This window comes from Gorilla gorilla, chromosome 9 (assembly GCF_029281585.2).
Source record: "Gorilla gorilla gorilla isolate KB3781 chromosome 9, NHGRI_mGorGor1-v2.1_pri, whole genome shotgun sequence".
NCBI lineage: Eukaryota > Metazoa > Chordata > Mammalia > Primates > Hominidae > Gorilla > Gorilla gorilla.
Window position 1 is genome coordinate 75214932 of NC_073233.2, and position 24748 is coordinate 75239679.

Consider the following 24748-nt stretch of genomic DNA (forward strand, 5'->3'; position numbering starts at 1 on the left):
GGTCAGCCTTGGCCACCTAGCAAAACCAGGGTCCCAGACCCCAGGCTGGGCCTCCAGTAATCAAGGGCCGGAACTGAGCTGACGGAGGCCTGCACCCTAGTTCCGGTATGGGTGGAGGGGCCGGCCCTGATTTCGAAACTCGCCTTCCTCTCCTGACGCTGGCAGCCAAGCGCAGACTCTGCAAAAGGGACTCGTGCGGCGGGCGAAGGCAGCCGTTCGCCGCGGGCGGTCCTCCGCCGGGACGGCTCTGCCGCTGCCTGGGCCTGCGCCCCTCTCTCCCCGAACTCCTACCCCTGACTTCAGGGCCCCGGGGGCCGCCTCCCCGCATCGCTGGGCCTGCAAACACCGGCCAGGTCCCAGGGGAAGGTGCTTCCCGCTCAGCCGGCGAGCACTTAGTGGCGTCTGCTCGTTGCTCGTCTCCAGGCCGGGTGCTCGGTGATGCGAGGGGAGCCGGGGCGCCCCACTTCACCCGCACACCCCAGCAGAGTCGGTGACCCTGGGACCTGGGGTAGGAAGACCGGGGCGAGCGAGGGGATCCGCGGGGGAAACGCAGGTATCACGGCTGCAGCAGGACCGCTGCCCGCCGCGCACGCGCGTGCACTACCGAGGGGCCCAGTGCCCGCCCCCTCCGGCCCCGCCTTCCTCTTCCGGACCCGGCTCCGGGGTCTGCGCAGGGCTCGGGGCGCCTCCTGCGGGCCGCGGGCGGAGCTGTAACTGGGCACTGCCCTCCAGGCCGCCCCAGCGGACCCGGGCCCGACCGAGGTCGGGGCGCAGACCCAAGGCCGGGCATCTCCTCGTGCGCTCGCGGTTGCTCTGCCGCGCGCTGGCCTGGCCGCGGTTGCCATGGTTGCGGGGGGACGGGGGCGCGCGCGAAGCCCCGCCCCGGCCCGGCGCAGCCCCGCCCGCTCCGCCGCCCGCCCCGCCCTCTCTGCCGCCCGCGCTGCCGCCGCCGCCGCCGCCGGTACTGCTGCGGGGGCCGCGGGGGGCGCAGCTGGGGCGCGGCTCGGAGGGGAGGCTAGGGGGCCGTGCCAGGCCCGAAGCCGAGGCGGGGCCGGGATGCGGCGCTGACGCCCAGCATGGCCGGCCCGGGCCCCACCTTCCCGCTGCACCGGCTCGTCTGGGCTAACCGGCATCGCGAACTGGAGGCCGCACTGCACAGCCACCAGGTGAGGCCCCGCTGGGGCACCCGGCCCGTCCCCCGGGTCCCCCACCCAAGGCTGTGGCCTCCGTCCTGGAGCCCCCCCCACCGCTCAGGTCCGCAGCCACATCCTGGGCCTTCCTCCCCTGCACGATCCCAAGCCCAGGTCACCGGCCCCTCGCGCCTGAGCCTCTGGCCTCCTCTCCCCTGCGCTGGGCCTTGCCCTGCTCGCCCGAACTCGCTTCCGCATCCTTGCTGACCCAAGCTGAGAACAAGAACTCTGGTCCTGGTCCCCAGGTTCCGCCAAACTCCTGACATCCTGCACCTCTGCCTGACCAGGCCCCGCCGCCAGACCCCCGCTCTGCCCCTGCCTTCCCTCCTGCCCCCTCCTCTCCCCTGCCAGGACACGCAGGCCACCCTCTGCCATCTCCCTGGTCAGTCCGCCGTCCTTATTTCCCACAGCGATTCCCAACCCTGCTCGCCCTGGCAGCCTCCCTGCCTTGCCCTCTTCTCTCCTGCCCTTTGTGAGTGTCCCGTCTCCCCCAGCACGACATTGAACAGGAGGACCCCCGCGGGCGGACCCCACTGGAGCTGGCTGTGTCTCTGGGAAACCTGGAGTCTGTGAGAGTGCTCCTTCGACACAATGCCAACGTGGGCAAAGAGAACCGCCAGGGCTGGGCAGGTACTGCAGAGGACAAGGGGCTCCCCCTGAGGCTGGCAGGCGGGGGGCAGTGAGCAGCCAGGCCTGGGGTCATCTGGAGGGCTCCCCTCAGCAGCCTGGTGCCCGCAGTCCTGCAGGAGGCAGTCAGCACTGGAGACCCCGAGATGGTGCAGCTGGTGCTCCAGTATCGGGACTACCAGAGGGCCACGCAGAGGCTGGCGGGCATTCCAGAACTGCTCAACAAACTTCGCCAGGTACAGCAGGGCACAGTTATGGAGGTGGGGTACCATGGCAGGGCACCACCCTGGTTACTGTGCCAGGCCTGGCCTTGGAAAGGCACCCAGTTTGTGCAGTGTGTCTCCTGCCACCAGCAAGGAGGTCTGTCTATCTTGACCCCGGCCCAGGGTCACGTAGGAAAGAGAGACGGCCAGGCTCACGTGGGAGAGACTGGATCCTTTGGAAGAGAAGCCTTGCCAGCTTTGGGCCTCCTGAAGAATGCAGATTACCTGGAGCAGGGACTTCAGGTTGACTCCGTGGATTATGGCCTGAAACCCTGGAATACTTGCTACTACGCACCCTTCTGGAAGCACACGGAGGGGCCTGGCTGGCAGAGCATACTATCTCATACCCCCTACCCCAGGAGCAGGCTCGGAGGGAGCCACTGTGCCCCCTTTACAGAGTAGGACTCTGAGACCCAGTGGAAACAAAGGCTCCCCCAGGGCTCTGCACAGGCTCATGGCCAGGTTGAGGCTGGCCCTCCACCTCCAGGTGCTTACAGCCTCATTGCCCGAAGACCACTGTAGTGCCCCACTTGGCCCACCCTCTCCAGGGCAGAGTGGTTGGGCATAGCTGAGCCATAGCAGTGCGTCAAGACTTGATGAAGGGCCAGGCGTTGTGGCTTACTCCTGTAATCCCAGCGCTTTGGGAGGCCAAAGTGGGCGGATCACTTGAGCCCAGGAGGTCGAGACCAGCCTGGGCAACATGGCGAAACCTGTCTCTACAAAAAGTACAAAAGTTAGCTGGGAGTGGTGGCACACACCTGTGGTCCCAGCTACTCGGGAGGCTGAGGTGGAAGAATCACCTGAGCCCAGGGAGGCAGAGGTTGCAGTGAGCTGAGATTGCACCACTACACTCCAGCCTGGGTGACAGAGCAAGTCTCAAAAAAAAAAAAAAAAAAAAAGACCTGATGAAGGGCTGGGCTGGCTGTGGACAAGGGGCTCCCAGGCCTGCTGGAGCCAGCAGCAGGCAGCGCCCTGACAAGCAGCTCTGGTTTCTCTTAGGCCCCCGATTTCTACGTTGAGATGAAGTGGGAGTTCACCAGCTGGGGTGAGTGGGGACCTCTGGGCTCCCAGGGATTTGGGGTGGGGCCTTTGGAAAGACCCCCAGTGACCCCTGTGCACCCTGCAGTGCCCCTTGTGTCTAAGATGTGCCCGAGCGATGTGTACCGCGTGTGGAAGCGGGGTGAGAGCCTGCGAGTAGACACCAGTCTCCTGGGCTTCGAGCACATGACCTGGCAGCGGGGCCGGAGGAGCTTCATCTTCAAGGGCCAGGGTGAGCTCTGGACGAACTCATTGCAGCTCCTCGGCCCTTGGGTTTCCTGCGGCTTGGGAGGACGGTGCTGCCTTTTCTCTCCACTTTCCAGATGTGGAAGCTGAGGTTGGGGATGGAGGGGCATCCAGGGGCCAAGGCTGACCCACTTGGCAGCAGGTGGCTGAGGGTACATGATCGCCCTCTCTGCACTGCTGGCGCCCAGCACTGATTTGCACCCCCTCTGTCCACCCCTACCGGCCGGCAGAGGCAGGAGCCCTGGTGATGGAGGTGGACCATGACCGGCAGGTGGTGCATGTGGAGACGCTGGGGCTCGCTCTGCAGGAGCCCGAAACACTGCTGGCCGCCATGCGGCCCAGCGAGGAGCATGTGGCCAGTCGCCTCACCTCTCCTATCGTCTCCACCCACCTGGACACTCGTAATGTGGCCTTTGAGAGGTCGGTCAGGTCCTGGCACACCGTGGGTGGGATGGGGACGGATAGCAAGAGCCACCATTAATGAGGGCAGGGCGATCCTTGAAGATCCTGGTTCAGGCCTCTGGGCTCACTCACCAGGGGCTGCTCAGGGGCAGGTGGGTTGCTGCAGCCCGTGTCTCACTCAGACTGCTGGGGTGGTTGGGCTCCTGTGGCCACCTTTGTGGGGAGGGGTCAGGTCAAGATGTCCCCAGTTTCTTGACTTTTGACCTTATATGTTTTCCCGTTAAGACAAAGATTTAGGCTGTGGTTCACGGCAGCTCTTTGCACCAATGTTGGCTTGTCATTGGTGCGGCTGTGTTGGGGGCAGAATCCTTTGTGGGTAGCCTAGGAACCTGACCCTTCCAGCAAGAGTTTCTCTGACAACACATGCCCCCTCTTGCCTTAACAGTCAGTGGAAACACTTAAAAAAAAAAAAAAAAACCTTTATTGAGATATAATCTCATATACCATATAAGATCACCCATTTAAAGTATACAGTTCAATGACTTTTAGTATATTTATTCACAGATTTGTACATCACCACAGTCAATTTTAGAACATTTTTATCACCTCAGGAAGAAACCCCCCACCCTTTAGCTAACTCTTCGCCAAACTCCTCATCCCCTCTCCCAGTCCTAAGCAACCACTAATCTACTTTCTGTGTCTGTAGAATTCCCTACTCTGAGTTCTCATATGAATGGAATTTTATAATATGTTGCCTTTTGTGTCTGGCTTCTTTCACTTAGTATAATATATTCAAGGTTCATCCAAGTTGTAGCATGTAACTACTTCTTTCCTTTTTGTGGCCATTGTATGAATATACCATATCTTGTTTATTCATTAACCCATCGATAGACATTTTGGTTATTTGCATTATTTGGCAGTTATGAATAATGCCACTCTAAGTATTCATGTGCAAGTTTTTGTGTAGATGTATGTTTTAATTTCTCTTTCATATGTTTTCATTTCTCTTGGGTATATACCTAAGAGTGGAATTGCTAGGTTACTGATAACTCATTGTTTAATTGACTGTTTACCAAACGAGCTGTACTGGTTTACATTCCCACCAGCAGCATGTGAGGGTTCCAGTTTCTCCACATCCTCATCAACACTTGTCATTATTCACTCATTTGTTTTTGGAATCTAGCCAGCCTAGTGGGTGAGAAGTGATAGCTCACTGTGATTTTGATTTGCCTTTCTTTGATGACTAATGATGTTGAGCATCTTTTCATGTGCTTATTGGTCAGTTGTATATCTTCTTTGCAGAAATGTCTATTCAGATCCTTTACTCATTTTTTATTTAATTTAATTAACTTATTTATTTTGAGATGGGGTCTGGCCTTTCACCCAGGATGGAGTGCAGTGACATGATCATGGCTCATTGCAACCTCCACCTCCCAGGCTCAAGTGATCTAAGTAGCTTGGACTACAGGTGCATGCTGCCATGCCCAGCTAATTTTTAAATTATTTGTAATTATTTTATTATATCATTTAATTATTTTATTTAGTTATTTGTAGAGATAACTGGTCTTAAACTCTTAGCCTGAAGCAATCTGCCTACCTTGGCCTCCCACAGTGCTGGGATTACAGGCATGAGCCACCACACCTATCCCTTCACCCATTTAAAAAATTGGGTCATCTTTTGATTATTGAGTCATAGGAGTTTTATAATTTTAGCTGTTACACTTAGGTCTTTGAGCCATTTTAAGTTAATTTTTGTGTATAGTGGAAGGTTATTTTGCATGTGACTATCCAGTTGTCCTAGCCCCCTTTGTTGAAAAGACTATGTTTTCCCACTGAATGGTCTTGTCACCCTTGTCGAAAATCAGTTGACCATAGATAAATGGGTTACTTTCTGACTCTCACATTAGTTCCATTGGTCTACGTGTCTGTCTTTATGCCAATATTATACTGTCTTAATCACTGTTGCTTTGCAGTAAGTTTTGAAATTGGAAAGTGTGAGTTTTCCTACTTTGTTTTTCCTTTTCAGGGTTATTTCAGTATTTTGGGACCCTCGCATTTTATATGAATTCTATTTTCTTTTTTCTCACAACCCAGTGTAGGCAGAATATATGAATTCTAGATTCAGCTTGTCAATTTCTACAGTCAGGTGGGATTCTGATAGGAATTGCACTGAATCTATAAAGCAGTTTGGGGAATGGGGAATAGTACCATGTTAACAGTGTTAAGTCTTCTAATCCGTGAACATGGGATGTTTTTCCATTTGTTTGGATCTTCTTTAATTTCTTTCAACATTATTTTATAGTTTTCAGAGTGTAAGCTTTGCACTTTTGTTACATTTATTCCTAAGTGTTTTATTCTGTTTTTTGTTTTGTTTTGTTTTTTGTTTTTTTTTTGAGATGGAGTCTCACTCTATTGCCCAGGCTGGAGTGCAGTGGCACAATCTAGGCTCACTGCAACCTCCACCTCCTGGGTTCAAGCAGTTCTCCTGCCTCAGCCTCCCAAGTAGCTGGGATTACAGGTGCCCACCACCACTCCTTGCTAATTTTTGCATTTTTAGTAGAGACAGGGTTTCACCATGTCGGACCAGGCTGGTCTCCAACTCCTGACCTCAGGTCATCTGCCTGCCTCAGCCTCCCAAAGTGCTGGGATTACAGGTGTGATCCACCGTGCCTGGCCACTAAGGGTTTTATTCTTTTTGATACAATTATGAATCAAATGTTTTTCTTAATTTTATTTTTTGATTGTGTATTGCAAATGTATAAAATTACAATTGATTTCTGTATGTTGACCATGTATCCTGCAACATTGCTAAACTCATTCATTCAAGTAGATTTTTAGTGGATTCCTTTCCTCGTATTTTTTTAACATATAAGATTATGTTATCTGTAAATAGATTTAGTTGTATTTCTTCCTTTCCAATTTAGATGCCTTTTGTTTCTTTTTCTTGCTTAATTGCTCTGACTAGAACTTCCAGTAGAATATTGATTAAAGGTTGTTAGAGGCTGGATGCGGTGGCTCACGCCTGTAATCCCAGCAGGCCTTTGGGAGGCCGAGGTGGGTGGATCACGAGGTCAGGAGATCGAGACCATCCTGGCTAACATGGTGAAACCCCATCTGTACTAAAAATACAAACAATTAGCCAGGCGTGGTGGCGGGTGCCTGTAATCCCAGCTACTCAGGAGGCTGAGGCAGGAGAATGGCGTGAACCCAGGAGGCAGAGCTTGAAGTGAGCCAAAATCACGCCACTACACTCCAGCCTGGGCGACAGACCAAGACTCCATCTCAAAAAAAAAGGGGGGTGGTTAGAGCAGGCTGGGCATAGTGGCTCACACCTGTAATCCCAGAACTTTGGGAGGCTGAGGCAGCCAGATCACTTGAGGTCAGGAGTTTGAGACTAAGCTGGCCAACATGGTGAAACATCATCTCTACTAAAAATACAAAAACAAAAAAAAAAATTAGCCAGGCATGGTGGTGGGCACCTGTAGTCCCAGCTGCTTGGGAGACTGAGGCACAAGAATTGCTTGAACCCAGGAGGCAGAGGTTGCAGTGAGCCCAGATTGTGCCACTGCACTCCAGCCTGGGTGACAGAGCAAGACTCCATCTAAAACAGTAAATAAATAAATAAAAAAGAAAAGAAAAGTGGTTAGAGCAGACATCCTTGTATTCTTGTCTTGTTCTTCATCTTAGGGGAAAAACATTCAGTCTTACCATTAAGTATGATATTAGTTATGAGTTTTTGGTAGATACCCTTCATCAGGTTAAGGTAATTCCTTTCCATTCCTCATTTTTAGAGTGTTTTTATCATGAAAGGATGTTGGATTTTGTGAAATGCTTTTTCTGTGTTTATTGATATGATCATGTGATTTTTAAAAAAATTCTATTGATACATCAATTGACCTATGGATATTGAACCAACCTTGCATTCCTGTGATAAGTTCCACTTGGTTGTGGTGTATAATTCTTTTCATATGTTGCTAGATTTGGTTGGTTCGTATTTTGTTGAGGATTTTGTGTCCATATTCATAAGTGATATTGGTCTGTAGTTTTCTTGTGATATATGTCTGGTTTTGGTATCTGGGTGATGCCTCATAACTGAAGTGGAAAATGTCACCTCTTTGTCTATTTTTTTTAATACTTTGCAAATAATTGGTATTAATTTGTCTTCAAAAGATTGGTAGGATTCAGTGGTGAAGCCATTTGGGCCTGAGTGTGTGTGTGTGTGTGTGTGTGTGTATAGTTTTTTGTTGTTATATTTACCAATCAGTCTCTTGACTTGTTATCCATCTATTCAGATTATCTATTTATTCTCAAATTAGTTTTGGTAGTTTGTGTCTCACTAGGAATTTGTCCATTTCATCTAAATTATAAAATTTGTTGGTGTACAGCTATCATTGTATCCTTTTATAATGCTTTTTATTTCTGTTGCTCCCCTCTTTCATTTCTGATTCTGGTGAGTAATTTGAGGTTATTGTTTTGTTTTGTTTTGTTTTTGAGACAGAGTCTTACTCTGTCACCCAGGCTGAAGTGCAGTGGCATGATAAGAGCTCACTGCAGCCTTGAACTCCTGGGCTTAGGTGATCCTTCAGCCTCCCAAGTAGCTGGGACTACAGGCATGCACCACCAAGCCCAGCTAATTTTCTTTTTTTGTAGAGATGTGGTCTCACTATGTCATCCAGGCTGCTTTTGAACTCCTGGCCTCAAACAATCCTCCTGCCTTGGCCTCCCAAAGCACTGGCATTACAGGTGTGAACCACCGCCCCCAGCCAAGTCTTCTCTCTCTTTTTTTGCCCACCGTGGTCAACCTAGCTAAAGGTTTGTCAATTTTGTTGATGTTTTCGAAGAGCCAGTTTTTGGTTTCATTAATTTTCTCTATTATTTTTCTATTCTCTATTTCATTAACCTTTACTGTAATATTTATTATTTTTTTCTGTTCTTTATGGTTTAGTTTGCTCTTTTTCCATTGTCTTAACATGGAAGGTTAGGTTAAGGTTATTGATTTGAGATCTTCTTTCTTAATATAGGCATTCACACATATTACATTTATACTTCTAGGCATGTCTGTCTTTTCTTTTTTTGACATGGGGTCTCACTCCATTGCCCAGGCTGGAGTGCAGTGGTGTGATCTCAGCTCACTGCAACCTCCGCTTCCCAGGCTCAAGTGATCCTCCCACCTCAGCCTCCTGAGTAGCTGGGAACACAGGTGCCAGCTAATTTTTTCTGTTTTTAATAGAGACGGGGTTTCGCCATGTTGCACAGGCTGGTCTCAAACTCCTGTGCTCAAGCAATCTGCCTGTCTCAGCCTCCCAAAGTGCTGGGATTACAGGCGTGAGCCACCGGGCCTGGCCTGGCCTTTACCTGTGTCTCATAAGTTTTTTTTTTGTTTTTTTTTTTTGAGAGGGAGTCTTGCTTTGTCGCCCAGGCTGGAGTGCAGTGGCACGATCTCGGCTTACTGCAAGCTCCGCCTCCCAGGTTCACGCCATTCTCCTGGCTCAGCCAGGAGACTACAGGCTGGGACTACAGGCTGTAGCTGGGACTACAGGCACCTGCCACCACGCCCGGCTAATTTTTTGTATTTTTAGTGGAGATGGGGTTTCACCGTGTTAGCCAGGATGGTCTCCATCTCCTGACCTCGTGATCTGCCTGCCTCGGCCTCCCAAAGTGCTGGGATTACAGGCGTGAGCCACCGTGCCCGGCCATAAGTTTTGATATGTTGTGTCTTTATTCCTGTTTATCTCAGAGTATTTTCTGATTTCTCTTTTGATTTATTATTTGAGACGTTGGCTATTTAGGAGCGTGTTGTTTACTTTCTACATATTTGTGAGTTTCCAAAGTTTTTTTTTTCTGCTATTGACTTATAATTTCATTCCATTGTGGTTGGAAAACATACATTGTATGACTTCTATCCTTTCAATTTTATTGAGGTTTTCTTTTTTTTTTTTTGAGACGGAGTCTCGCTCTGTTGCCCAGGCTGGAGTGCAGTGGCGCGATCTCGGCTCACTGCAAGCTCCGCCTCCCGGGCTCACGCCATTCTCCTGCCTCAGCCTCCGGAGTAGCTGGGACTACAGGCACCCGTCACCACGCCCGGAGAATTTTTTTTTGTTTTTTTAGTGGAGACGGGGTTTCACCGTGTTAGCCAGGATGGTCTCGGTCTCCTGACCTCGTGATCCACCCACCTCGGCCTCCCAAAGTGCTGGGATTACAGGCGTGAGCCACTGCGCCCGGCCGAGGTTTTCTTTTTTTTTGAGACAGAGTCTCGCTCTGTCGCCCAGGCTGGAGTGCAGTGGCACTGTCTGCTCACTGCGAGCTCTTCCTCCCAGGTTCACGCCATTCTCCTGCCTCAGCCTCCCAAGTAGGTGGGACTACAGGCGTCTGCCACCGTGCCCGGCTAATTTTTTGTATTTTTTAGTAGAGACGGGGTTTCATCATGTTTGCCAGGATGGTCTCAATCTCCTGACCTCATGATCCACACCCCCCTTGGCTTCCCAAACTGCTGGGATTAACAGGCATGAGCCACCGCGCCCGGCCTTATTGAGGTTTTCTTAATGGCCTAGTGTATGGCCTTGAAGAGTGTTAGGTGTGCGCGTGAGAAGCGTGTGTGTGGTTGTTATTGGGTAGAGTGTTCTAATCTGTTTATGAAGTCTAGCTGTAGTGTTGTTCTTATCTTCTGGTTCTTTGTTGATCTTCTAGTTGTTCTATCCCTTATTGAAAGTGGGGTACTGGAGTCTCCAACTGACATACTTTTATTTTAGCTTTTTATTTTGGAAAATTTCAAACATGTATGAAAGAAGAGATAATGTACTTACTCATCACCCAGCTTCAACATTTATCAACATCTTGCCAATCTTATTGAATCTGTCCTTCCTTACCTTTTTAAAAAATGTTTCCTAGAGTATGTCAAAGCTCATCCCAGATGTCCTAATGTTTCTAGTAAATGCTTCTGCACAATTCTAAAAGACAAGGATGTTTTTAAACCCAGCCCCGACACTATCATACCTCACAAGATTCATGCTAATTCCTCAGTGTCTTCTAGTCCCAAGTCCATGCTCAAGTGTCCCCCCCTGTCCAGGCACCCTCTTCAGGGGTCCTCCATGTTTCATAGCAAGAAGGGGCCCTGAGAGTTGGGCACCCCGGGCAGGCTGGCTGGAGGGGGCTTTGGAAAGGAAGGCTTTGGCCAGCGTGTGAGGGTGCAGGTCCTTACCAGCTCCTGTTTGGTCTCTTTCAGGAACAAATGTGGTATCTGGGGCTGGCGGTCTGAGAAGATGGAAACTGTTAGCGGCTACGAGGCCAAGGCAGGAGAGGCTAGGGGTTGGGGGCTGGGGGTAGGAGATGAGGTCCAGGAACTCAGCTCCTCTCCACATCCATCCCAGAGTAGCCCCTGGGCTCTGGAAACCCTGAGCATTTGTGGGAACTCAGCGGGCCCGAGTGCCCAGCCCCTGCGGAGTACACAGGGCTCACCCACATCACGGGCCCCTACCCAGGGTACCGAGATCAAAAGAGGAGTGTGTTCCTCTTGACCCTGGGGCTGCATCTCCTCGTTGGTGACTTCCCGGGGTTCAGACCCTGCCACCTCCTCCATTTTGGGGACCAAGATCTCATCTATCTCTGGGACAGGAGGACCTGGGTTCTGCACTGGTGAGGCTGAGTGTGGGGAGCAGGCTTTGAGCCCCCAGCTCCCCGTGTCCCCTGCTCCCCAGGTGTACAGTGCCACCAACGTGGAGCTGGTGACACGCACACGCACGGAGCACCTCTCTGATCAGGACAAGTCGAGGAGCAAAGGTAAACCCAGGTGCGCCTGCCTGCTGCCTGGTCACACCGTGTGGTGGGGTCACCCTGGCCTGGGATCAGGGGCCAGAGTTTCCCAGGATGAGCTGGGAGGCCTCCCCATTCCCATCTGACCCCTCTTCCCCCAGACAGGAGGCTCCCGGGGTGGAGGTGGGCGGGGGCGATGCGAGCATAGTGACCCCTCACCAGCTTCCACCCCTTCTCCGTAGCGGGGAAGACTCCGTTCCAGTCCTTCCTGGGGATGGCGCAGCAGCATTCCTCCCACACCGGGGTGAGCCGGGGCTGGGCCAAGACAGGGCTGGCGGGGGGCCAAGCCTGGGCGGGAGGGCACACTCTGTCGCCTTGATGGCTGAGTCCGCCCTGGGACCCACGCAGGCCCCCGTGCAGCAGGCAGCCAGCCCCACCAACCCCACAGCCATCTCCCCTGAGGAGTACTTCGACCCCAACTTCAGCCTGGAGTCACGGAACATTGGCCGCCCCATCGAGATGTCCAGCAAAGTACAGAGGTGAGGTCTGAGAGCTGGCTGGGGACTTGCCTCGGGACGAGGGCTCTTGCAGACCCCTCTCTGGGCCTGTCATAGTGAGGGACCCACTCCCTCGGCTGGCTTCTCTCTGGACTCCACTCCTGGAGGGCAGGAGTCATGTCTGCCTTATCCATGGTCCTCAGCCCTTAACAAGGGGCTTGGCACAGAGAACTGGTAGTTTGTCTTTGATGAATGGATGGTGCCACCCATGTATGGTTTTCTATTGAATTTCATGAGTACCTGCTGGGGCCAGCATGGCACAGTGGGAAGGGCCCCCAGCGACGTGGCCTGGGAGTGGAGCGTCTGCCTTGGTGGAACAGAACAGTTACGCTCTTGCCTCGTGAGGAGCCCTGAGCAGGTATAGGCGGTAACAGCAGGCACAGTGCCTGCACAAGCCTAGCGCTCTCCCCACCATCTCAGGAGGATTCTCTTAGCCACCCAACAGTCGCTGGGATTCGAACCCTGGCAGTCTTGCCCTGGGGTGTGCTGGACATAAAAGTTTGGCAACACGTGAGCTGGTGGCCAGCTCTGGGCTGAGGAGGAAAACAGGGCTGTGGGCCAGGCCCAGAGAGAAGCCCACAGCCTGGCACCTGGCCTCCTTGTCCAGACCAGATGAGCTGGTACGAAATCCTCAGGAGCCCCAGCCTGGGCCCAGGGAGGAGGGCAGCTTGGGCCACGTGGCCAGGACACCAGCTCCCGGGGGAGGTGGGCAGTGGCATCTGAGCAGAGCAGGGCACTCCAGGCCAGGCAGAAGGTGGGTAAAGGCAGCTGCCCACGAACCAGAGGGCAGTCCTCAGTGGAAGGGCCACCAGCAGTGCCTCACCCATGTCCTGTGGACGGCTGGCCAGGTTCAAGGCAACACTGTGGCTGAGTGAAGAGCACCCGCTCTCCCTGGGTGACCAGGTGACCCCCATCATCGACCTAATGGCCATCAGCAATGCTCACTTTGCCAAGCTGCGCGACTTCATCACTCTGCGCCTTCCACCTGGCTTCCCCGTCAAAATTGGTGAGAGGCTGGGCGCAGGCAGCGGGAGGACCTCAGGCATGGCGCCCTCCCTCAGTGCAGTCCCTGGAGAGCTGCAGGGGTTGGAGGCACAGGTGGCTCTATGCCAGGGCTCAGGCGTGGCTTTCTTCTCACAGAGATTCCCCTTTTCCACGTGCTCAATGCCCGCATCACCTTCAGCAACCTGTGTGGCTGTGATGAGCCCCTGAGCTCTGTGTGGGTGCCGGCCCCCAGCTCTGCTGTCGCCGCATCAGGTACCCCCACGGGAGGAAGAGGGAGCCTGCACAGCTCTCTGGTCACCAAGCCCCGCGGGTTGAGCGTGGCCCCTCTGCCACCTGCCTAGGGAACCCTTTCCCGTGCGAGGTGGACCCCACCGTGTTTGAAGTGCCCGACGGGTACAGCGTGCTGGGCACAGAGCGCAACGAGCCCCTCCGAGACGAGGACGATGACCTCCTGCAGTTCGCCATCCAGCAGAGCCTGCTTGAAGCGGGCACCGAGGCGGAACAGGTGGGACTTGCGCAGGGGGTGGGCTCTGGCCTCTGCAGCCACAGGGCAGAAGTGACAGCTGTGGGCTCTGGTGGCTACAGGTGACCGTCTGGGAAGCCCTGACCAACACCCGGCCCGGTGCCCGCCCTCCTCCCCAGGCCACGGTTTATGAGGAACAGCTTCAGCTGGAGCGGTGAGCCCCTCATGGGGCTGGCTGGGTCCCTGTCCCCCCAGCCCTGGCTTGGCGGGGAGGGGGATAGCAGGAAGGTGCTAGGACCCCAGGCCCTCTGCAAGGCCACCCTCTGTCAGCAGCGCTATCTGCCACCAAAGGTGGTGTGAGGGGTGGGGAAGCAGGGCCCTGCCTTGTCTTCTCTGCTTGCCACCCTGTCTTTGCCTTTGTCCTCCAAAGCCGGTCCCCAGCCCCTCGGCTCCTGCCCCAGCCTTGGCGCTCACTGGCCTGCTCTTCCCTCCCCTGCCCTGCCTGGAAGGGCCCTCCAGGAAAGCCTGCGGCTGTCCACAGAGCCCAGGGGCCCAGGATCCCCTCCCAGGACACCCCCAGCCCCCGATCCACCCAGCTTTGAAGAGCAGTTGCGCCTGGCCCTGGAGTTGTCTTCACGGGAGCAGGAGGAGCGGGAGCGGCGCGGGCAGCAGGAGGAGGAGGACTTACAGCGGATCCTGCAGCTGTCACTCACCGAGCACTGAGCCACAGCCCCGGGAGGGCTGGCCAGGCCACTCCCTGCCCGCTTTTGTAATTTATTTATTTATAAACTCTGCTGCTGAGCTTGGGGCCTGGAGCCCCAGGAATGAGCAGGCAGGGGAGACTGAGATGGAAATAAAGAGACTGTCGCAGCAGGGCTGCTCTGCTCACTGGGCTGGAGCGGTGGGGACCCTGAAGGTGGGGTGCTGTGGAGAGACACTGTGGGTGGCGGCCTCAGACCTGGGCTTGAATCCTGGTCATGGTCCCCTTAGCCTATCTGAGCCTCAGTTTCTTCAGTTGTAAAATGAGGAGACCACCCCCCACCCTCCGCCCCTCAGGGCTGAAAGGAGCTGGCGAGAGTCACGTGTCCTTACCAAGTAGGCGTCCTGTGAAAGTCATATCCCCTGTGCCCTGTCCCACCTGCTGGGGACCCGGTTCGTCCTGCCACCCAGCCTGGTCTTCTGGAAACCGGCCCACGTGCCTGTTGGGGAGGAAAAGCCTGTGTCCCCAGGCCCCATTCACCTCCAGCTGGGAAGAGCCCCGACGCCGACCCCTGCAGCCAAGCCCAGGCCCTGGCCCTGACTGCGGCTTGTTCTCTGCGGGTGGGTTTGCGCAAGTCACTTCCCCCTGCGTAGCTGGAAGCCCTGCCCTGCTCGCCTCCGAGGTGGACCTGAGAGCCCCTCATGGGCTTCCTGGGTTATTTGTAAACCCCAGGCCGTTTTCCCCGGAAGCCTGTCTTCCAGTGGTTCCTGCGGAGTGGGAACGAGGCCGACCAGCAGGGAGAAATGTTTGGGGTGGGGGCCCTTGGCCGAGGGCGCGCCGTGCCTGATCCTCTCTAGACCTGTCCCCCACCTCCCCCCCTCAGCTCTGCCTCCCTAGGAGCCGCCTCTGCAGGGCACAGGACGCTGGAGGCCCAGAACAGCTCAGGTGCTCCCGCTGGGCCGGCCCGGGCCGGGCGCTTCCTGGGAGGGGGACCAAACTCCCGGCCTTCAGCTCTTGCCCTCCGGGTCTCCGGGCTCTGCACCTGCGCCCGCCCCCGGCCTCGCCCCTGACCTGTGCCCAGGGGCTGGGCAGGCCGAACCGCGGAGACGGGAGGGGCGGGGCCCGGCCGCCCTGAGAGGCTCCGCAGGCCCGGCTGGGCGAGTGTCTGGCCCTTTAAGGGCCGCCCCCGAGGAGGTGCCAGGCCCGGGTGGCGCCGTCCGTCCTTCCTGGTCCTGCGGGTCCAGGACTGTCCGCGGGGTTGAGGGAAGGGGCCGTGCCCGGTGCCAGCCCAGGTGCCCGCGGCCTGGCTCCATGGCCCTGGTCACAGTGAGCCGTTCGCCCCCGGGCAGCGGCGCCTCCACGCCCGTGGGGCCCTGGGTGAGTGTGGTCCGGCCGTGGTGCCGCCCACGCAGTTGCTGCCCCGGCTTGGGAGCGCGTCCTGCCCGCCAGCGGACTCCTCTCGAACGGGGACATGAGGAGGGGGCCCCGGGGCTCGGGCTGGAGGGCGCTGGGGGCCTCGAGGGTCTCTGGTACTGGCGCCGGGGCACAATCCAGAGCCCTGCGCGCCGCCCGGGCTGCGGAGGCCCCGATCTGAGCGCGCCCCCCGCCACCCTCGGCGCCCACCCAGCCGACCTGGCCTTGGGCCGGGGCTCCACGGGGCCTCCCGGTGGGGCGTGGACTGGGGTGGGAAGACGATTCGCATCTGGCGCCTTTTCTGGCCTCCCCCAACTCTAGAATTCCTGAGAGAGGGGAGGGGACAGCCCTCCCCTTCCTCACCCTGCCCTGGGGCTGCTCTCTCGGCAGGACCGGGCGGTCCAGCGAAGGAGTCGACTCCAGCGAAGGTGAGCGCCACCTCCCCCACGCAGACACTTCCGTCTGCCCCGGGCCTGGCCGCGGCCGTCCTGGGCTCCGGGTGCAGGGACAGAAAGCTCCCCGGAGGACGCGCAGCGAAGCCCACTGCCAAATTTGTGGGGCAGCGTTCCCGGTGGGGCCGGCTGGTGGGCTCGCGGTAGGGCGGCCTTTGCCTTCACCCTCCACCTGGTCAGCTGGGGCTTCCTCATCCACTGCCCTGGGCTTTAGCTCAGGTGGTGGCCACGGGCCGAACGGCAGGAGGGCATGATGAGCCTGAGGACTCCTGGGTCCCCGACCATGTTCCCAGCAGCACTTGAGTTAAACAGCTGGGAGGGGAAAAGGAGCAGCCCCCTCTCCCGACAGATGAGCAAGATTAGAGGGGCTGAGAGCTTGGAAGCCCCAAGACTGGTTCTCAGCAACATTGCCAAGGGGCCGAGGGGTTAGAAATGCAGATGCTCAGGCCTCCACTCTAGACCTATCGACCGTGTGGGGGCCCATGAATCCGTGTAGACAAGGGCTGCAGGTGAATGTGATGCATGCTAGACTTTGAGAGCCCCTACCCTAAGGGGAATGAGGGGCCATGACAGTTGCCCACTGCCCTGCCAGGCAGAGCTTTGCGGTGCTCCGTGGGGCTGTCCTGGGACTGCAGGATGGAGGGGACAATGATGATGCAGCAGAGGCCAGTTCTGAGCCAACAGAGGAGGCCCCGAGTGAGGAGGAGCTCCGCGGGGACCAGATGGACTTTGGGCAAGGATCCCAGAGTCCCCAGAAACAGGAGGAGCAGAGGCAGCACCTGCACCTCATGGTGCAGCTGCTGAGGCCACAGGACGACATCCGCCTGGTGAGGGCCCATGTGGAGCTCCGGGGGGTGGGGGGAAGAGACACGCCTGAGGGCAGAATGGAGCCCTGTGTATGTGTCTGCTTGGGGAGCAATGGTGTGAGGGCAGGGAGCAGCCTGGGGAGTGTTGGGGTTACCCATACCCCAGTGACCCTGCTGTTTCAGGCAGAGATGTTTTGTTTTTTGTTTGTTTTTTTTTTTGAGACGGAGTCTCGCTCTGTCACCCAGGCTGGAGTGCAGTGGCGTGATCTCGGCTCACTGCAAGTTCCACCTCCCGGGTTCACGCCATTCTCCTGCCTCAGCCTCCCGAGTAGCTGGGACTACAGGCACCCACCACTATGCCTGGCTAATTTTTTTTGTATTTTTAGTAGAGACGGGGTTTCACTGTGTTAGCCAGGATGGTCTCGATCTCCTGACCTCGTGATCTGCCCGCCTTGGCCTCCCAAAGTGCTGGGATTACAGGCATGAGCCACCGCGCCCGGCCTGGGCAGAGATATTTTGACAGGGCGAGGTCATGGCTGCAGGTCTCTGGAAGGGAAAGAACAGGGGAGGTTTGTCCTGTGTGAGTCAATAGGGCCAAATTAGGTCCAAGAGGTGGGAATTCCAGAGGCATGTTTCTCCTCAACCAGTAGAAGACTTTCCTGATGATGTGAGCTGTCCCTAAATGGACCAGTGCACAAGGCAGGCTTGCTGGACACCCACTGGGGGCGGGTGTGCTAGAGGGACCCAGGCAGAGGGGAGGAGGATTCCGGCCCCATGGAGGAAGGGAGTCCAGGTGGAGCCGGAGCGCTCATGCTCAAATACTTGTGGAGACAGCTCGCCGTCCTCAGCAAGACGTGGCAAACAAGATGCAGTGAATCTTTTGTAAAAACTGAATTTACAACAGAAGTATCATCCCCTATCGTGAGATTTTGTCCTTAATATTTCTTTGGTGATAAACATTTCTCAAATGAAATGATAGCAATGGCAAGTGACAGGGTAAAAAAAAAAAAAAAAAAAAAAAACCGGCCGGGCACGGTGGCTCAAGCCTGTAATCCCAGCACTTTGGGAGGCCAAGGCGGGCAGATCACAAGGTCAGGAGATCGAGACCATCCTGGCTAACACGGTGAAACCCCGTCTCTACTAAAAACACAAAAAATTAGCCAGGCGTGGTGGCGGGTGCCTGTAGTCCCAGCTACTCGGGAGGCTGAGGCAGGAGAATGGCGTGAACCCAGGAGATGGAGCTTGTAGCGAGCCGAGATTGCGCCACTGCACTCCAGCCTGGGCGACAGAGCAAGACTCCATCGCAAAAAAAAAAAAAAAAAGAAAAAACCTCCTTCTTGCTGGGCACAGTGGCTCACGCCTGTAATCCCAGCACTTTGGGAGGCTGAGAAGGGAGGATTGCCTGAGTCCAGGAGTTCAAGACCAGCCCAAGAAACATAGGGAAGATCTCATCTCAACAAAAAACTTAAAAATTATCTGGGCATGGTGGCATGGGTCTGAGGTCCCAGCAACTTGGGAGGCTGAGGTGGGAGGATCATGTGAGCCTCGGAGTTCGGGGCTACAGTGAGCTGTGATGGTGCCACTGTACTCCAGCCTGGGCGACAGAGTGAGACCCTATCTCAAAACAAAAACAGAAACAACCTCCTTCCTCAGCATAAACAACAAATGTGCAACCTATGTCAGTCCCATTCCCTGCTTTTTTCCACACAGTCCCTCTTTACCCACTGATTTTACATCTGGGAAGAGGGGGGATGGGAGAGGAAGGAGCAGGTTCAGCACTGTTCTGGGCCTGGGGTGTCTAGGTGGGGAGCAGGGTCCTTGGGGCCACTGTGACCCTGGGTTCCTCATCTCCCCCCAGGCAGCCCAGCTGGAGGCAGCCCGGCCTCCCCGGCTCCGCTACCTGCTGGTAGTTTCTACACGAGAAGGAGAAGGTCTGAGCCAGGATGAGACAGTCCTCCTGGGCGTGGATTTCCCTGACAGCAGGTTCGAGCAGGGAGGGGAAAGGAGGGGCAAAGAGGTGAGGGACAGGGGGGACAATGGCTTTCCCTCTGTCCCCTGCCAGCTCCCCCAGCTGCACCCTGGGCCTGGTCTTGCCCCTCTGGAGTGACACCCAGGTGTACTTAGATGGAGACGGGTAAGCAATGGCAACTGGAGGTGGGGGCAGGAGGGTGGAATAACTGAGTGTGACGGATGTGACAGGGCCTGGGCACCGGGGTACAGTAGAACTTTAGGCTGGGACTCTGGGTCCTGCTCCCAGCTCCACGTCAGATTCACCGTGATCCTGAGCAAGGCACCTGACTCCTGGGTCTCGGCTTCCCGTATCCGGCAAAAGGATAGGTTCTCCGTAGCAGAGCCTGGAGTCTGGCCTCACCTGCGCCTGGTCTCCCGCAGGGGCTTCAGCGTGACGTCTGGTGGGCAAAGCCGGATCTTCAAGCCCATCTCCATCCAGACCATGTGGTAAGGACAGAGACTGCCTGGACTCAGGCCAGCCTCTCCTTCGAAGGAGGCTGCAGGGCCTGGGGAAGGGCAGCAAGGGAACAGTGTGACCCAGCCTCTCCTCCTGTCTCAGGGCCACGCTCCAGGTATTGCACCAAGCATGTGAGGCAGCTCTAGGCAGCAGCCTTGTACCGGGTGGCAGTGCCCTCACCTGGGCCAGCCACTACCAGGAGAGACTGAACTCCGAACAGAGCTGCCTCAATGAGTGGACGACTATGGCCGACCTGGAGTCTCTGCGGCCTCCCAGCGCAGAGCCTGGCCGGTCAGTGTGTGGAGGGGAGGGACTGGGTGGAGGGGAAGGCAGGATAATGCAGTGGGGGGCATGGTGGAGAGGGGAAAGGGCCCCTTGACTGAGGGGCTCTGCTCCCAGGTCCTCAGAACAGGAGCAGATGGAGCAGGCGATCCGTGCTGAGCTGTGGAAAGTGTTGGATGCCAGTGACCTGGAGAGTGTCACTTCCAAAGAGGTGGGCAGGGGGCCCGGGGACCGAGTCCCCTCCAGCAGGGGCCACAAGCTTGCCTTTCCTGGGAACCCTCCCCACCTTGCCTGTCTCCAGTCCTGAGCCATTCCTGGATGCCTTGGCCTTGGCCCTAATCCATCTAGATGGGATGGGGTGCTGTCCTCAGAGGTCCCAGAGGGAAGGTGGCAGGTTGGGCACTAGGAGAGCCCCAGCCTCTCTTGCCCTGGGCTCTGCCTGCAGATCCGCCAGGCTCTGGAGCTGCGCCTGGGGCTCCCCCTCCAGCAGTACCGTGACTTCATCGACAACCAGATGCTGCTGCTGGTGGCACAGCGGGACCGAGCCTCCCGCATCTTCCCCCACCTCTACCTGGTGAGCTTCAGCCAGGCCTGGGCCATGGGGACCGCTGGCAGCTGCGAGGGCGGTGGGCCAGGAGCAGAGGCTGGAGGAGAGGAGAAATGTGCTGTTCCCTCTCTCCCAGGGCTCAGAGTGGAACGCAGCAAACCTGGAGGAGCTGCAGAGGAACAGGTAGGGCTACGAGCCCCTCGGGCCACCCACCCCATCTTGCCTTCTCCTGGCCTCCCCACATTGGCTGGTAGCCAGCTTCAAAAACCCCTGGACCACCCTCAGCAGCTGCTAGCTCTGCTTCTAACTCTGTCCTGGGGCTGTTGCCCTGGTGTGGGCTCCCAGGTGGGGACAGGAGACCCGCTGGCCAGCCCCCACCCACTCTCCTCCCCCCTCCACACTGCGAAACAAGGACAGAAACAAAGGGCCTCAGCCACGCCAAGACGAGAAGCAGCAGCGCATACTGCTGTAACTGCCTTGGACAAGCAGAAAAAGGCTCCTCTTGAATGCGCCTGTGGGCCCAGCTACTCGAGAGGCTGAGGCAGGAGGATCGCTTGAGCCCTGGAGATTGAGGCCGCAGTGAGCCGTGATCACGCCACTGCACTCCAGCCTGGGCAACAGAGAGAGACCCTGTCTCTAAAAAATAAGAAAAAAGAAAGAGAGAAAAAGCCTTTTCTCCACCTTGCCCTGTCTCAGGGAAGAAGGAACTGCCCTTCTCCCCGTGGGGACCTGGCTGCCTGCTCTGACAGGTACCTGTCATCTGCCCACCATGGGCTTCTGGGACCTGCTGTAGCCCCTGCCACCCACTGCTGCAGACCCACCCACTCTCAGCTTAGCTCAAAAGCTGTTCTCTAACTCATTTCTGAGAATAACGGAAGGGCTGGAGTTGCAGTTGGCCCAGCTGTCTGGACCAGATGGGGAAACAAGCCCAGCAGGGCAAAATGATTGGTCCAAGGTCGCAGCCAGGTGACAGCTGGGTCACTTCTCCTCCCACTGTCACTGCTGCCTCCATCTGACTTGAAACTCAGAGCTAAAGCGAGGCCCAGGGGCTGCCAGGTCCGATGGCCAATGGGCCTGGTACCTCTGCCCACGTCAGCCTGGCCTTGGGCCCTCTGGGACAGGGTCACCCACATCTTGAACATGGCCCGGGAGATTGACAACTTCTACCCTGAGCGCTTCACCTACCACAATGTGCGCCTCTGGGATGAGGAGTCGGCCCAGCTGCTGCCGCACTGGAAGGAGACGCACCGCTTCATTGAGGCTGCAAGGTCGGTCTCCTGGCTTTGCTGCCTGCCCCACTGTGGCTTCAAGCGGCCCCCAGTGCCCTCCTCCTGCCCACTCTGCCATCAGCTGTGCCATTCCTTCCAGCCCTCAGTGTCCTTCCCTCCTTCTCCTCTACTCTTAGTTGGTTGTGAGCCCTTCACCTGCCCTCCCCTGCAGGAGGCGGGATCCTTCATGGTGAGGGGAGGGTGCTGAACCTGACCTGCTTCCACAGAGCACAGGGCACCCACGTGCTGGTCCACTGCAAGATGGGTGTCAGCCGCTCGGCGGCCACAGTGCTGGCCTATGCCATGAAGCAGTATGAATGCAGCCTGGAGCAGGCCCTGCGCCACGTGCAGGAGCTCCGGCCCATCGCCCGCCCTAACCCCGGCTTCCTGCGCCAGCTGCAGATCTACCAGGGCATCCTGACGGCCAGGTATGGGATGGGAGCGAGTGGCAGGGGGTGAGTAGGTGGGTTTGCTGGGGGTGGCTGCTGGGTCACTCAGAGCTGACTCAGGGCCACCTCCTCACAGCCGCCAGAGCCATGTCTGGGAGCAGAAAGTGGGTGGGGTCTCCCCAGAGGAGCGCCCAGCCCCTGAAGTCTCTACACCATTCCCACCTCTTCCGCCAGAACCTGGGGGTGGTGGGGAGGAGAAGGTTGTAGGCATGGAAGAGAGCCAGGCAGCCCCAAAAGAAAAGCCTGGGCCACGGCCACGTATCAACCTCCGAGGGATCATGAGGTCCATCAGTCTTCTGGAGCCCTCCTTGGAGCTGGAGAGCACCTCAGAGACCAGTGACATGCCAGAGGTGAGGCTGGGGCTGGGGGAGCTCAGCTTGCAGGGGTGGGGGCCATAAGGAGGGAGATGGGGAAAGACCAGGATGGGCCGTTTGACTGTAGACCTGAGCAGGGCGTACCCGGGATAAGTCTGGCCCGCCCATGCAGGGTGTCCTGGGAGGACCCAGGGGGCCTGGTCCCAGCCTCCTTCACAGTCAGCCCAGTATCTCTTAGCACCCGGCATCTCCAGCCTGTCCCATGAGTACCCCTGAAGACGGGGACCAGCCACGTCCTGGGCCCCTGAGAGCAGCTGAGATCCAGTGAGGGCAGGCGGAGGCACTGTAGGCACAGGCTGGAGAGGGGTCACGGGGGCAGGGCAGGAAGCAGCGCCTGTTTCCAAGGCTCCTGGGTGAGCCAGCCCCAGCCGGGATCGCGGGCAGGTTCCAGCCTGACCACAGGACTAGCTGTCTCAGGGGCAGGGCTGCCTCCCCAGGCCATGAGCTCCACAGGCCCCTGCCGGCCCTGGGGGCGATCTCTAACCCCATGGTGGCGAGGCTAAATTAATCTCTGAAGCCCCTCCCTGGTCTGAGGAGCAGCACCTCAAAGGATGGGGTGGGGAGGAGTCTGCGCACTCACGCCGCCCAAGTCCTGCCTAAGTCAGCACCCTCGACGCTCAGTGCTGCGGGCACAAGCCTAAGCCTGGGAGCCAGGCCCTGTCTGGGACTCAAGGCCAAATGGCTGACTTGGAGGAAGGAGCGTCCACTGAGGGCAGGAACATGTGGGAGAGGCTTCCTGGAGGAGGTGTGGGTGGGGAAGGATAGGGAGGCGTGGTGGGTTGATGGCCAGGTGTGGGCGTTGCTAAAGGCAGGAGGTCCTCACCCAGCACCGGACGCACGCATCTGCCCAGCCCAGGTCAGGGGCTGGTGCCGGCACGGGTTTCACCTGCCGGCTGCCTACGCAAAGGCAGAGAAAGCATAGGAGGGGAGGAGGGCAGGGAGGCCTGGGTCTCCAGGCAGCTGAGGAGGGCTTCTGGGGGCCAGAAGGAAGCTACAAGCAGGTAGGGTTCAAGGAGCGGGGCAGCAGGGCTGGGGTGTTGTCCTCCCTCCTGGGGAAGCGTGGCTGTGGACAGCTTGGCTTTTGGCGTGTGTGCCACAAACATTCCGGCCCTCGCCTCCTCCTGGCTCTGTGCTTGGCACCCCTGCCCCAGATCTTCCCGGCTCTGTGCTTGGGCACCCCTGCCCCAGAAAGGCCTCCCATGGCTTCCGTATCCTCACACCTGTCCAGGTCTTCTCTTCCCACGAGTCTTCACATGAAGAGCCTCTGCAGCCCTTCCCACAGCTCGCAAGGACCAAGGGAGGCCAGCAGGTGGACAGGGGGCCTCAGCCTGCCCTGAAGTCCCGCCAGTCAGTGGTTACCCTCCAGGGCAGTGCCGTGGTGGCCAACCGGACCCAGGCCTTCCAGGAGCAGGAGCAGGGGCAGGGGCAGGGGCAGGGAGAGCCCTGCATTTCCTCTACGCCCAGGTTCCGGAAGGTGGTGAGACAGGCCAGCGTGCATGACAGCGGAGAGGAGGGCGAGGCCTGAGCCCTCACACACACCCACGCTCCCCTGACACTAAAGAGGATCCACAACTCCTTGGAGAAACACCCTCAACGTCTGTCGCCACACACATTCCTCTCAGCTCCGCCCCATACCCGTCACTACAGCCTCACCTCCCACCCGTCACTACGGCCTCACCTCCCACCCCTGTCACTACAGCCTCACCTCCTACAGCCTTAAGTCCCAGGCCCATGTCCGCCTGTCCAAGGGCTCAAGACTTTCTAACTGGGATGTGGTAGAGGGACTGAAGGTGCCTTTGGGGGCAACAGCACCCTAGTTTCATTCTCAACTCTAGCCCTGCACACTCACCTGTGGCACGGAATGAAAACAGAGCTTCCAGTGCAAAAAGGGTCACGCCTCCCACCCCCACCCCCTCCCTGCACCTCCTGTCCTCTCCCAGTTCATTCCTGGAACCAGCCAGGCCAGGCAACCAGTGGCCCCCAAAGGCAGGCAGGATACTCAGGCCCCAGCCGCGGGAGGCTGGAAGGGCTGGCAGGTTGCTTCCCTCATCCACCTCGACCGGTCCAGGTCTTTGCTGCTGTCCCCAGACCTCCTGTGACACCACGCCAGATCACAGGGCACCAGGCCAGAGATAGTCTTCTTTTTGTCCTTTCTGGCCTCTGGCTAGTCAGTTTTTCATAGCCTTACAGTATCTGGCTTTGTACTGAGAAATAAAACACATTTTCATATTTGGTTATTTTCAATGTGACGATGAAGCCATCTGTGTTGCAGTCAGACCCTTCTCTGCTGGCCGGGGAGGGTGGCCGCCCCTTCCTCCCAGCAGTCTCCTCACAATTCCCAGGTGGCTCGCGACAGACCTATTTGGGGGAGTGCCGTGTTTGGGCGTGGCGTGGGAGGAAGATTGGGTAAGAGAAGAGAGGAGGTCAGTGCTATCTCCCCATCTCCTGGG

At 57.1% G+C, this 24748-nt stretch overlaps 2 protein-coding genes across 3 annotated transcripts; both read left to right on the forward strand.

Annotated features, from left to right (window-relative positions):
• The first annotated feature begins 920 nt into the window (after nucleotides 1-920).
• On the forward strand, nucleotides 921-14413 carry ANKRD13D (ankyrin repeat domain 13D). Its single transcript, XM_004051626.5, has 15 exons — nucleotides 921-1166; nucleotides 1685-1820; nucleotides 1929-2053; nucleotides 3080-3125; nucleotides 3207-3350; nucleotides 3595-3784; nucleotides 10989-11055; nucleotides 11461-11542; nucleotides 11758-11819; nucleotides 11924-12054; nucleotides 12921-13078; nucleotides 13213-13329; nucleotides 13419-13582; nucleotides 13663-13754; nucleotides 14050-14413. The coding sequence occupies exons 1-15, from the start codon at nucleotides 1077-1079 to the stop codon at nucleotides 14261-14263; spliced, it is 1818 nt and encodes a 605-aa protein (XP_004051674.1). The 5' UTR covers nucleotides 921-1076; the 3' UTR covers nucleotides 14264-14413.
• Nucleotides 14414-15353: 940 nt separating this feature from the next.
• Nucleotides 15354-24527, forward strand: SSH3 (slingshot protein phosphatase 3). 2 transcript variants are annotated; one of them, XM_004051628.5, is made up of 14 exons: nucleotides 15354-15617; nucleotides 16044-16081; nucleotides 16698-16932; nucleotides 18770-18894; nucleotides 18974-19045; nucleotides 19303-19368; nucleotides 19481-19669; nucleotides 19778-19871; nucleotides 20106-20234; nucleotides 20344-20390; nucleotides 21329-21475; nucleotides 21703-21903; nucleotides 22001-22274; nucleotides 23527-24527. In XM_004051628.5, the coding sequence occupies exons 1-14, from the start codon at nucleotides 15552-15554 to the stop codon at nucleotides 23821-23823; spliced, it is 1980 nt and encodes a 659-aa protein (XP_004051676.2). In that variant the 5' UTR covers nucleotides 15354-15551; the 3' UTR covers nucleotides 23824-24527. The 2 variants fall into 2 exon arrangements, with proteins under 2 accessions (XP_004051676.2, XP_018892099.2); XM_019036554.4 differs by lacking the exon at nucleotides 23527-24527 and having other exon boundaries at nucleotides 15420-15617; nucleotides 22099-22273.
• The last annotated feature ends 221 nt before the right edge of the window (nucleotides 24528-24748 follow it).